At 36.8% G+C, this 14220-nt stretch overlaps 1 protein-coding gene across 1 annotated transcript; it reads right to left on the reverse strand.

Annotated features, from left to right (window-relative positions):
* Positions 1-419: 419 nt before the first annotated feature.
* LOC136204221 (protein EARLY RESPONSIVE TO DEHYDRATION 15-like) lies at positions 420-2776 on the reverse strand. The gene is made up of 4 exons (XM_065995432.1): positions 2353-2776; positions 2109-2234; positions 950-1255; positions 420-820 (listed from the first exon to the last, which is right to left on the reverse strand). Exon 3 carries the CDS (start codon positions 1217-1219, stop codon positions 968-970), a length of 252 nt encoding a protein of 83 aa, XP_065851504.1. The 5' UTR covers positions 1220-1255; positions 2109-2234; positions 2353-2776; the 3' UTR covers positions 420-820; positions 950-967.
* Positions 2777-14220: the final 11444 nt, after the last annotated feature.

The following is a 14220-nucleotide window of genomic DNA, read 5'->3' on the forward strand; positions in this document are numbered from 1 at the left end:
AAATCCCTTAGAGAACCAGCGGGAATGGTCGATCTTGTCACTACAAGAAAATAATGATTTACTGACGGAAATTTCCGTCAGTAAAGTGATATCCTGACGGAATGTTGACGGAACGAAATCCGTCAGCAATACAAGCGTGGGTAATGTATTTTGACGGAATAGTGACGGAATATGTGCTGACAGAATATTGACGGAAATTTCCATCAACAAATTCTGACGTTTTCTTTGACGTTTAAACCGTCAAAATTGTTGCCGTTATATATTAAACGGTAATGTTTCGTCGGATACTAATTTTTGACGGAAGTTTCCGTCAGTAAATTTTTAAAAATAAATAATAATATATTAGCATTGGTTTTATAATTATAATTAATAAAAATATAAAACAAATATTATTTGTTAAATATCAACATTTGGATTGAAGGGAGCTAACTATATCTATAAAGACTTTTTACTTCTAAATGCCAAAACCATGGTACCTTTAATTAAGTCTCTAATTAATGGTAAATACAAAAAACCCAAAATGACCACAAATGGCTTCGATTCTAACACTAAGCCTCATAATGCAAAAACTAAGAATTCAAACCCCTTTCTCATTAGACTAAGATAGAAAACTTGCAATTAAGTTAAAATTCAAAAGTACAGGCACAAGTTCATTTCTGATGAAAAACCTCTCTTGCACCCTTTATGTCAAGAGCCGTATTATCTCATATATGGTCCATTAAGATGACAAGCTCCTTCATTTGCAGGATTGACAAGTAGTCCTCCCAATTTTCTTCCGGCCGTGGTAATTCTTCCGGTCGTAGTCCTCCCAATTTTCTTCCTGATATAGAAAACATATTATGTCAAATTATAAGAACTAGTGGAAAGAACACGAATACATTCATGCTAATCTAATTGTGAAACAGCAGCCATATAAATTATAATAATAAACCTCAATGATTAACCTAACCTTAATAGATGTGAACATTCAATGTGACAACAAAAGTGCAAGCAAACAAATATAGGTGATGCACAGTAGATAAGTGATATTATCCTCTGCATTATCATAGAAACCTTTTGCGTCCTGATGCTGACTGAGCCAGTAATCCCTATACCATGTTGAAGTAGTAACCAGTTGCCACCATTCAGGAGAGAAATCTTCCACTTGCCGGTAAGCAGCAGGAATAAAGAGAGGGGCATCTGGGTTTAGTGTTGACCTTCCTCCTGAGACAAGTGCCATCTCTGCCAATGGAGACTCTAATTCCCTTTTCTTAATCTGCACCCAAAATTCATAAACTGCATTAAATATTCATTGCCTCCAAAAACTGACTGATTTTAAGAAAGATTATCAACTTCACAAACATCAAGGGATCAATATTTGCATGCTAAGGAATAGATGGGTCCGATTTACTCATTCAACCACAAATCAATTGATAATAGGCCTAGAGATAATCTTTAACCAACATCTTTATTTAAAAAGCTTGATCAGTATGTGATTCCAAAAAATGTCTTACTTGGATCTAAACCAAATCAAACATCATAATTCAAAAATTCTAATCATCAAGAACAACATCCAAAGTTGCATTTATTCCATAGATCATGCAACATGAAATGATCAGATCTTAGAAACAAAGCTCAATATGCAAGTTGATGAAATTACTAGTTGTAAGAGATCACCACAGGCAAAAGCTCAAGTTTCAATAGCTACACAGGACAAAACAATTCACTACAGGAAAACCAAATATGATCACGATCTATCCACAGATCGTTTAAATTTAAACCGATCAAGATCATGAAGTTTTCATAGAAAACAAAACAAACAAAAATAAGCTCGAAAAAGAAAGAAAAGAGAAAATTGACTCCGATCTCGTGACTCTGTAGCTTCAATTCGATTTCCATAACTCAATTCTCAACTTTACACAATTCACTTCATTTTCGAATTCTGTCTACCATCATCAACAACTTTCAATGCAATCATACAACATCTCAACAACAGCAAAAGAAATCCTTCCAGAATTGAAGAAATACACGGATCTAAGAAAATATACCAAAACAAGACACAAGAAAAATTACCCGTCCCATCCGATTCAACAGAAGAAAAAAAAAAGCAGACATGAAATGGATAGTACCTTAAGCGAAGAAAATATCTCTTGGGTATATGTATAAGCTTTACAAAGGTGCCAAACCGACCAGCCCCTTGGAGAAACTACAACGATATTGATCAGCCACGTGCACCACTTGCAGAAACATTCTATCTACAGAATTTGACCATAAAAAAATCCCAAATGAGGAATACAAAATGAAAATTCTCTAATATTATAAAAAGTCCCAAATTCATGAGAAAAATGAAACTTCAAAAAGATATAAGCCAACCTGATGGATCTTGCCTGGCTCATTGAAAAGGTTTTGTTGAACTCATCGTTTGGTCCCCCATCGACTCCACAAGGCTACGTGTTTCCAGATGAACCCACTTGAGACGGAAAAGAAAGTGCGCTGTGGAGTCGACCAGCAGTTCAGAAAAAGAGAGAAAGAGGAGAGACGGAGAGGAAACGGCATTGTGGAGGCGGACCAGCAGTTCGGAACAACGGAGAAAGAGGAGAGACGGAGACGAAACGGCGATGTGGAGGCGGACCATCAGTTCTGAACAACAGCGAAAGAGAGGAGATGGGTCGAAAACTTGTCATTAGGAGCCGCCATTATGAAAGAGATGCCGTCGTTTCTAGTCGAAGTGAGGAAAGGAGAAAGGATTCTAGGGTAGACCGAGAGACACAGCCACAATGAGAAGAAAAAGCGTGGCTTCAGAGAAATAGGAAACAGGGATTAGGTTTTATAAGGTCACTTATATAGGGGAATGAGATGGCTTTAGGGTTTCCAGAAAAATAATTAGTGGGCTTTAGGCATCCATAAATGGGTCTGCCATTTAAACCCAATCCAATTTAAATTCTTTAGTTTATGTTTAATTTTTTATAAGTATTTTCTTTCTTTTATTTCAATTTGGAAATTAATATTTGGGTTTAGTTATGTTATAGATTAAGTTAAATTAAAATTCAAAAGTACAATTAAAATTCAAGCGGAAATATTATTATGTATAATTTTAAGTAGAAACACACTTAAATACTAGTGTAATAAATGAATTATGAGAAACATAAATTAGATCCAAATAATTAATGATAAATGATATAAAAATATTAAGGGATAAAGTGCAAAAATACTCTTAACGTTTATAATTTTATCCCTAACGTCTAAAATGACGTAATTTTACACCTAACGTCTAAACAATTTATTAAACACATTAAGAATAAAAAATAAATTCAAATAGAGATATTATTTTCATAAATCTATCTATAACCAACATAAAATGATGCATTTAAGTTAGAATAATATGATTTTTAGTAAAAAAAAAGTGAAAATATATTAATTTTTTACATATCAATTACTTAATTTTCTCGGAATTCCGTCAATAATTCCGTCAGAACGCATCACAAGTCTGACGAAATAGATTCCGTCAAAATATAATGTCAGAAATAATTGGCGGGAATGTTCGCGCCATAATATTTTGACGGAAATTTCATTCCGTCAAAAAATCCGTCAGAATATTTGACGGAATACCTTTTGACGAAATTCTGTCAAAATACGGAATTCATTCCGTCAGAAAATTCCGTCAACAATCAAGCATTTTCTAGTAGTGTGTATCCCCTTACACTGTTGTAAACCGGAGAATAGTTTCTTTCCAGTGGTTTCTTACCCTTCTCCTTTTTCTGTTTCTTAGATGGAGTTGCTTGGTCAGCTTGCGGGTCTTTACCGGAGATGCTGACCTTAGATTGGTCATGCTGACCATGACCTTGAGACTCACTTGAAGTCTCTACGTATTCCTGCTGAGCGGGAGACGGAGGATTTTCATCGGAGCGATTTTGATCGTAATCGCCACCGGAGATGTTTTGAGAATCAGACATGATTTTCTCAAGGATTTTAGAGAGATATTGGTATTCAAGAGAGAGAGAGAGATTTAATGCCAGAATTTTCAAGTGTAAAAAGGTATGAGTGGGATTTTGTCCACTATTTATAGAGGTGTCGAGTTGATCTGATACGTTGAAGTGGCGGTTTGACCTCGAGATAATCAATCGATAATTATTCTGGCATTTATGATACAATCGGCGCATGTGTTTTCTAATTAGTGCGCCTACGTCATTGTAGGTGGCTATTTAATACACGTGCTAGCATTGATTGTGCAAGTGGATTTACTCAGTATCTGGAGTTCTAAACGTTTGATATTCTGAGTAGTTAGTTTTACGTAGAAGAATTTCGTTATGCTTAGTAACTCAGCTTATGTTAATCACTCAGTATGTATGTCTACTCAGCATAGGGTGATATACTTCATATTTAGCTCAGCATGCAATGGTTACTAATTTAGCACAAATCACTCAGCATGGTAATCACTCAACATTCAATTTAAACATAGAATTTTAGTGAAGAGGATTAGACATATCGATAGCTTCCCTTAGTATGTTAAATTGCTCACGAGCCAGAGGCTTTGTGAAGATATCCGCAAGCTGTTCATCTGTAGGAACGTAGGTCAGCTTGATCTCACCCTTGAGTACATGATCCCTTATGAAGTGATGCCTTATGCTGACATGCTTCATCCTGCTGTGTTGGATTGGATTTTTGGATAAGTCAATGGCACTCTTGCTGTCACATTTGACTTCTATTGTTTCTGTTCTTACACCATAATCCTCAAGCTGTTGCTTTATCCACAGGACTTGAGCCACACAGCTTCCAGCAGCAATGTACTCAGCTTCAGTTGTTAACAGGGCCACTGATGATTGCTTCTTGCTGAACCAAGATACTAGACAGCTTCCAAGGAAGTGACACCCTCCTGAAGTACTCTTACGCTCTAGCTTATCTCGTCCATAGTCAGCATCAGTGTATCCAATGAGTGTGAAGTCATTTGTATTTGGATACCATAAACCTACATTAACTGAGCTCTGCAAGTATCTAAAAATTCTTTTTACAGCAATAAGGTGAGATTCCCTAGGGTCGGCTTGATATCTTGCGCAATAACATATTGAGTACTGAATGTCAGGCCTACTAGCAGTAAGATAAAGTAAGGAGCCAATCATACCTCGATATAATTTGCTATCTACTGACTTACCTTTTTCGTCAGCACAAAGGACAGTGTCAGTACCCATTGGGGTAGATATGGGCTTACATTCTTCCATATCAAATTTCTTTAACATTTCTTTGGCATACTTAGACTGACTAATGAAGATGCCATTCTTCCCTTGCTTGATTTGAAGTCCAGGGAAGAAGTTGAGTTCGCCCATCATAGACATCTCGAACTCAGTTTGCATCTGTTTACTAAATTCTTTGCATATAGATTCGTCAGTAGCACCAAAGATTATATCATCTACGTAAATTTGTGCCAGCAGGGTATTTTTACCCTTTTTCTTAATGAACAAGGTTGTGTCAGCTTTGCCTCTGACATAGTTCCTAGTCAGCAGGAAACTGGTCAACCTCTCATACCAAGCATGAGGTGCTTGTTTCAGGCTGTACAAGGCCTTCTTGAGTTTATAAACGTGGTTTGGAAACTTTGGATCTTCAAATCCTGGAGGCTGACTAACATATACCTCTTCGTTTATAAATCCATTAAGAAAAGCACTTTTGACATCCATTTGATATAGTTTGAAGTTCATGAAACTAGCATATGCACATAATATATGTATAGCCTCTAACCTAGATACGAGAGCAAAGGTCTCACCATAGTCAATGCCCTCTTGCTGACTATAGCCTTGGCTACAAGTCGGGCTTTGTTTCTGACTACATTGCCTTGCTCATCTAATTTGTTTCTAAAGACCCACTTAGTTCCTATGGTCTTTTGATTCCTAGGTTTTGGGACTAAATCCCATACCTCATTTCTTTTGAATTGATCAAGCTCTTCTTGCATAGCATTGATCCAGAATTCGTCGTGCTCAGCATCGGTGAAGTTCTTTGGTTCATGGACTGAGACGAACGCAACATTGCTGAGATATTTTCTAAGCTGATCTCTCGTCATCAGCTTGTTTTCAGCAGCATCAAGAATGGACTTCTCCGAGTGTCCTCTTGGAATTTTAACTTCTTTAGGTAATGTTGATTTGTCTGGAATATGTGTTTCTACAATATCTGCAGGAGTAGATTGGTCAGCAAAGGTAATTTTGGGTTCGTGTTTACCTTTGGTCAACCCTTGTGGTGACGACTCAGCGGATCCATTTTGGTCAGCGGAAGCTGAGCTTGGGTCATCTTCGGCAGACTGAGTTACCTTTCCTGCAGGGTCAGTTTCGTCGAACTCAACATGTACCGACTCTTCTACAACCTGAGTTCGTTTATTATACACCCTATATGCTTTACTGTTAGTTGAGTACCCTAGAAAGATCGCTTCGTCAGCTTTAGCATCGAATTTAGCAAGGTTTTCTTTTGTATTGAGTATAAAACATTTACACCCAAAGGCACGAAAGTAGCCAATGTTGGGCTTTCGTCCTTTCCAAAGTTCATAAGGGGTTTTCTTGAGTATAGGTCTAACTAAAGCCCTATTTAGTATATAACATGCTGTGTGGACATCTTCACCCCAGAAATACTTTGGAAGCCTATTTTCACTCAGCATTGTCCTAGCAATTTCGACTATTGTTCTGTTCTTCCTTTCAACAACCCCATTTTGTTGAGGAGTCCTAGGAGCAGAAAAATTATGGTCAATGCCACTGACTTCACATAATTCGTCAAACTGTTGGTTTTTGAATTCTCCGCCATTATCACTTCTAATATGAGCTACTTTTAGGTCTTTGTCAGTTTCAAGTCTTTTGACTAATGTGGAAAACATCTCAAATGTTTCATCCTTGCTACTCAGCAAGATGATCCAAGTATACCGAGAGAAATCATCTACAATGACTAAGGAAAATTTCTTACTGCCCAAGCTGAGTGGCTGGACAGGTCCGAAAAGGTCCAAATGTAGTAATTCCAAAGGGCGCTTGGTTGAGACAATATTTTTACTTTGAAAAGACTTTTTCGTTTGTTTACCTTGCTGACAAGCATTACATAATTGATCTTTCTCAAATCTAAGTTTGGGCAATCCCTCAACTAATTGCTTTCTTGCTAGTTTGGCAAGGAGGTCCATGCTTACATGACCAAGTCTCCTATGCCATAGCCAGGAGTTGTCCTCCTTTGACACTAAGCATATAATTTTTGAAAAATTCTTTTCTAAACTCAACATGTACACATTGTCAACACGAGGGGCAGTTAAAATCAAATTGTTTATTTTTCCCTCGAGTATCTGACACTCAGTGACATCAAATACAACCTTTCTGCCGCTGTCACACAGCTGAGCTACGCTCAATAGGTTATATTTGAGACCCCTGACTAAGGAGACTGACTCAATAGTAGGGTTACCTCCGATAGTACCTGAACCGACTATCTTACCCTTTTTATTGTCTCCGAAGCTTACACTTCCACCTCGTTTACGCTCAAGTGTGATGAATTGAGTTTCATCACCAGTCATATGCCTCGAGCATGCGCTGTCAATATACCAAAGCTTTGACTTCTCCACGCACCTCAGGCTCACCTGCATTTTGAATCATTCATCTTTAGGTACCCAATTCTTTTTGGGTCCTCGTTGGTTAGCATAGACAAGTGTTACATCATGTTTTAATTTGTGACGACATATATTTATTGTGTGGCCAACTTTACCATAGAAGTCACAATAAGTCACCCTTTGAGAGTGATTTTATTTCTGGTCAGCACGATTGTGCTGAGCATGCCAACATACCTTAGTGGTATGGCCTTTCTTTCCGCAGAAGTCACATTGGATATTCCGCCGAGAATACCAACACACATCAATGGTGTGTCTTCTTTTCCCATAACAGTCACACTGAGTGAACCGTATATGCTGACCAGTACCTTGATACTCAGCATTGGGATAGAACCCTTTCTTAGCCGATTTACTCAGCTGGTTCTGTATGGTTGTGATGTCCTTTCTAAGCTTCTTTGACTCAGTTTGGACTTCCGAGACAAAACCATGCATGACTTTTAAATTTTCATCTTGCCTAGTGTTGTCTTGGAGAAGATATCGGAGGTCACTCAGTTTGACCTCTTCAATCTCATCACATCGCTTGCTGAGTGCCTTTATTTTCTTGTTACACTTTTTAGTCAGTGTATATAGATCACTCAGGGTGTTAACCATTTCATTTCTAAAGCAAGAGCAGAGATGTTACCTCATTGGAGTGTTCCTCTTGGTCAGTATCATCTGAGAGGTCAGCTTACTCAGATTGGCATTGGTCAGCAGCGTCATCGGCCATGAAACATATATTTGCTGTCTCATTTGTATCAGCTTCTGATGAGGTTGACTCATCGTTGTCACTCCATGTGGCCACCATTGCCTTTTTTCTTCCCTTCTTTTCTTTCTTTAAGTTGGGACAGCTTGACTTAATGTGCCCAGTTTGATGGCACTCAAAGCACGTGACAGACTTGGAGCTGTCCTTTTTGTATTTGTCGCTGGACTCAGCTTTATACTTATCACTTCGTCTGAATGGCCGTTTGCTGTTCTTATCATTCTTTCTGAACAGCTTCTTCATTTTCCTGGTAAACATGGCCATCTCCTCATCATCTGATGAGTCAGCTTCGGTTGATTCAGCTTTCATGACAAGTGATTTTTGTTTCTTGTCTTCTGACTTTTCTTTAGCTTCAAAGTTCTTCATTGATATCTCATGGGTCAGCAGCGATCCGATCAGCTCGTCATATTTGTACGTGGTCAAGTCCTGAGCTTCTTCCACAGCTGTTTTCTTAGCTTGCCAGCTCTTGGGTAGACTTCTCAAGATCTTCTTCACTTGCTCTTCTTTTGTGAAGTTCTTGCCGAGTCTTTTCAGCTCATTTATGATGTTGGTGAATCTAGCATTCATTTCCGAGATGTCTTCGTTGTCATTCATCTCGAACAGCTCGTATAATCTCATATGTTGGTTCACCTTTGACTCCTTGACCTTGCTCGTGCCTTCATAGGTTACTTCGAGCTTCTTCCATATTTCCTGTGCTGACTCACAACATGAGATTTTGTTGTATTCTGCAGCATCTAGCGCATAGTGAAGCATATTGATAGCCGAAGCATTATTTTGTAATTTTCTAAGGTCATCTTCTGACCACTCAGTTTCACTCTTGACAACTTTTTCGTTGTCTACTGTTTTGTAAGGCACATATGGGCCTTGAACTATTGCAAGTCACGCACTCATGTTTGTAGCTTGAATAAAGTTTTTCATCCTGTTTTTCCAAAATGTATAATTTGAACCGAAAAACAAGGGAGGCCGACTAATTGATAATCCCTCAGGGAGTATCTGTGTTGTTTGATTTCGTGGAAGGAAACGAGTGCTGTTCTCAGCCATTTATCGGGATCAGCTCAAGATAGTTATATCTTTGAGTAGTGGGCTACTTAGCTCTGATACCACTTGTTAGTCCCGTGTGATTAGTTCCAAGGGGGGGTTAGGAACTAATGTAACTTTTTCTTTTAATTATGCTAACTTAATTGATTCTTTAAGTTACTTAACTTCGTTTAGGTCAGCACGACCGAGAGATGTAAGACAGCTTTAGTCAGATGCTAACTAGAACTGTTTTACTTGTGAGTTGGGAATTAACACTTGAGGTCAGCTTCCAACTCAGCACCAAGATTACTCAGTGTCAGCTTTTACAATCTATATTCTGAGCAATTTAATCAAGAAACACATATATAGATATATTGAGAGAGAGTTAGAAATTACTCAGCACGACTTATCCTGGTTCGGCCTCTCCGCCTACGTCCAGTCTCCAGAGTCCCTCCGGGCTTTTTCAATCCAATACTGAGCTCTTTAAAGGTAGAGCACAAACCGTTTATAAGGCAGTTGAATATGCAAGAGTACCTTCCTCTATTCGTCTACTCAACTCCTACTAAGTGCTATAACCGAACACCTAGATTTCTCTACCGCTGAGTACTTAAAACCGAGTACTCAGCACAACTCTCTCAATTTTACAATTGATACAAACTTGTTCTTTCTAGATGAAGAACACTTTAGATGATTACAAAATCAATCTAGCTTTTACACAGAAATGGAAGTTTGGTGTAAGATCTTTTTCTTGTTTGAATGTGCTTTGTATGTATATGCTCTTTTCTCTTTTTGTATTTCTGCAATCGGCAAAGGATCCAAGAATGAACTTGTCCTTTTATAGTTGAGGTCTAAAGCTCTAATGATTTGAATCTGGAATTTATCCGTTGGATTCAAACGGATCTATTGCGTCATTGTTCTGGTCAGCTTTAGATTTGAAGGCCAATCATGTCGTCTGAGATTAGCAGGCGTCAGGCTTGTCTTCTTCCCGCAGGTGCGTCTTCTAGTGCCAGTTCATATTTTAGCTAACGGACAGTTGATCCATGCATCTCGAAATTGACTCTATGCGTAATTCCAAGGTTTCTATTATTGGTGCAGAAAGTTGTCGGATCTTGTCTTCTAGCAAACGGAACATTCGCGCTGTCCTGACGAACACTCAGCTTGACTGTATTGACGTTGCTTTTGTTCTTTGTTTCTGAGTCATATTCTTACTCAGCTTCCGTGGTCAGATTCGTCTGCAAGCATTAGTTTAGAGGAAGACTTCTCTTCTTCGATATTGAGTTGCGTTCCACTCAGCTTCTTTGGTCAGCTTCATCTTTAAGTATTTGTTCTGAAGATGACTTTTCTTCTATCGTGGTGAGTTCACTTCACTCAGCTTGTGCTGTGTTCTCATGCTGACTTCGTCCTGTCTTACTTTTTATTTCTGTTTTCATTTATACTTATACTCAACATTGAACAAACATATTAGTACAATTAAATCAAAGCACTTAAATTTAATTGCCTCTTAATCATGGATTAACTTAAATAATTTTGTCAAATCAAAATCATGTGGAAAGGTGTTTCAACATTAATATGAGAGACGTGCTCCTCTTTCCAAGAAAGAATTAAAACACCATAACACATGTTTCATACAATTTGTGCTTTAGCGACCACAAGATGGAAAAAAGACGATCTCAGCCTTTTCCTAATGTGAGACTCACATCATGAAATCATAATTTCTAGACACTTCTTGTCCTTAAGACCCTTAACTTATTCTAGAAATATAATCTGATGTGGCTATCTTGGAAGGGTCATCTTTAGGTTGATGTGATAATTCCAACAAAAAAGAACCTGACTATAGAAGCGAGTTAGACCGTGATGGAAGAAATAAAGTAGGAGGAAAATAAATCTATTAAGTTCACATATTAAGAGTTTCTGTATTTCATTGTCTGGACACTTATGGGCATGTGCACATTTGTGAAAAACATATGAACTGTAGAGATCGATTTTGTTACAGTGGATGTGATGTGAAATCTAGGATAAAACATACACCAGAGACCATCATGTTCAAATATAAAAATTATATATCTCCAACAAGTATATAGTCCCAAGTTTGATATATGCACAATCGAGCAGCTATAGGTTCCAACGAGTATATAACACTAGAGCTTTATATAGTATATCGGTCGTACGAACTATTTTCCATAGTATGGATGAGATTGAGATGAGGTTTGAAAGTGCGAGGGAAAGATATTGGAATTATTCGATTAATGGTCGAGGAATCGATTTTTCAATCCATACCAGGCTCCAGGTAGATTTAGGAGTGACCTGGCTGACAGAGAGATGGAAGCGGCAAATCGTTTCGCCGAATAATTAATCCGCTCGAAATGGAATCGGACCAAGTCCATCTAAAGAATGAGAATTAAGGTTGGTGCATTATAACCTAGCTGAGGGCTATGAATAGAAAACCATCTAATCCTAATCACACAATAAGAATTTAGATTTTCTCATGTGCCTCTTTCCTTTCCTGCGCCTCCCCTCTATCTGTTTCTGATGTTAGTTTTAGTTTGTAGATTCACTGTTTCATTTCGTGATTGGCATCTACGTGGATGATTCTTGATCAGTGATACGAGATTGTAGTTGATCCGATTTTTTCGCTACTTATCTTTCCAACTGATTATAAGCTTTGAACCCATATTTATATTAAGATTATTTGTTAAGATAATTTTGAAGGAAGAAATTTAAAAATCCATATATTATGACAACAACAAAAAGAAATTATGACTCATCTGCCTATTTTAGATACACATGCTACATATTTAGCAGATCATCTCTAAAATGTGGTGATTTATGATGATGACTTGAATGAAACAAAGTGGCAATAATGCATCTATGGGCCCTAATACTGGATTACCATATTATAATTGTTTTTTGCATTCAATGATGTTTTGAGATTATTAGATCATAAAATAATAATTAAAATTTCAGAATAAAATAATAAGAGTTTAGGTTGAGAATGTAATTATCAAAGGCCAAGAGGACAAGGACCTTCCTACTCTAACTCTATTGTTTCACCTAACATTTGATAGGGAATACACATCTAGGAAACAAAGAACCTAACAATCATAATCTTGGATTTTTCTATGAAAGTCTCTATAGTTTTATCACATTATCCATATCAATTCATTTAACCACTCTATGTCACATTCTCATTCATGGATATAATTTTATTTTTAATGCTGTGAATGGTATAATTTGTTGATTTAAAAATGATTAAAACACATTCAATCAAGTTCAAGATCATTATTAATATGAATCAAATTACATAATCACATAAAAGAATGAATCGTATAAGCATTTTATTATGTAGAATTTTCAAATAAAAGTCTGATTTGCAACCACGAAGAATGAAAAGAACGTTTTCTTTTTTTGCAGAAAATGAAAAATTATCTCTTTTCATTCAATCTCTCCCTATTTATAATATTATAAATGAGTCAATTGGATTGGATCGGGCCCGTCAAGAGTGACCCATCCGAAATATCAAATATTTAATTAATGTTGACAATGACACCAATTTTAAACATCATTATGAAAATAGACATTTAGTTCTCGTGTTCTACACCAATTGCATATATATTGGTTCGGAAATAATTTTTTTTTTTTACGTTTTTTACAATTTCAAAATAGATTTATGGATAAAATTCCTTTAAAACTTGATGAAATATTTAAATTTTAATTTTTTTTTATCCAATACGTGTAGAATATCATGAAGCCAACTCTTTGAAACCATATGACACTTACTTGTTCCTTCACAAAAAAAGCCAACCAAAAAGTATAAATAAATATGTTTGCAATAATTGCATGCGCAAAGTTAGATACATACTGTATATCAAAGATATATAGTTGAAGCAGACCAGCACATATCATATGGAAAACCATCACATCAACCTATAGTAACAAGCAACATACATGATACCTCACCACGTAGTAGTAGGAGACAAGTACTAGTAACGAGAGGAACCTAGACACAGACTAGGGACTGGTTGGTCCTAATGGTAATTAATTACTCACTGTTGGATTAGATCACTCACCCAAATTGAATTTATGAAAAAAACTCATAAAGCTTTGTCTTTAAAGATTTATAGAAATACATCATGCATTGCTTGAAAATCACTTTGAAGTGATATTTATAAAGAAGGTCCTCGTATACTTGGATGTGCCCTAAGGGATACTCCACTTTTATAAAAGGTTGAGGACATACTTGATGTTTGACCACCACGCTCCACCATCCGATCGACTGACCGATCCGTCCCGGTTTGGATTAGTGTGGTGTAGACTCTATATTATATTTCTTATTTAATTAATTTAATTTTGGAATTAATATTCAGAATTCTTTAATTACTTTTTGCTTCTGAAAATCAAAACTGAGCAATAATTTAAGTGTAGTCAGACCGAGTTCGTACTGTGCAATACGAACTCGTATTTCCATTGAGTGAGCTGTTTTATCCTAGAGGTGATCGGAATTCACACTGCTTCCACTTACTGAAGGTAGTTCCACAAACGTCTTAAAGAGAGCGACCTCGTCTGCGACTCGTCTCAATATTATGTATAGTGAAGTTTTGTTTTTACAGTTCATGCTTTAAGAGTCACACCCTTATAGTAGTCCTTACAACGACTTGAGACTCGTGAGGAAAAACCATTACAATATCTCATTCAAATTACCTTCCATCACATAACACATGATTACATTAATTGTTCACTCTTACACATAACGCGAGACAAAAAAAAAATTCATGTGTATATACGTGTATTTGATCTGTTACTCCTGAGTAATAACATAATGCATATTTACAATAAAAATAAAAATATCTGTGACTGAAAAGAGAGTTTCGTTAAT

The sequence above is a fragment of the Euphorbia lathyris genome, chromosome 8, assembly GCF_963576675.1.
Source record: "Euphorbia lathyris chromosome 8, ddEupLath1.1, whole genome shotgun sequence".
Lineage (NCBI taxonomy): Eukaryota > Viridiplantae > Streptophyta > Magnoliopsida > Malpighiales > Euphorbiaceae > Euphorbia > Euphorbia lathyris.

Bases quoted from the DNA above. Each gene is read 5' to 3' on its own strand.
- LOC136204221 (XM_065995432.1), bottom strand. From the start codon at position 1,219: ATGGCACTTGTCTCAGGAGGAAGGTCAACACTAAACCCAGATGCCCCT.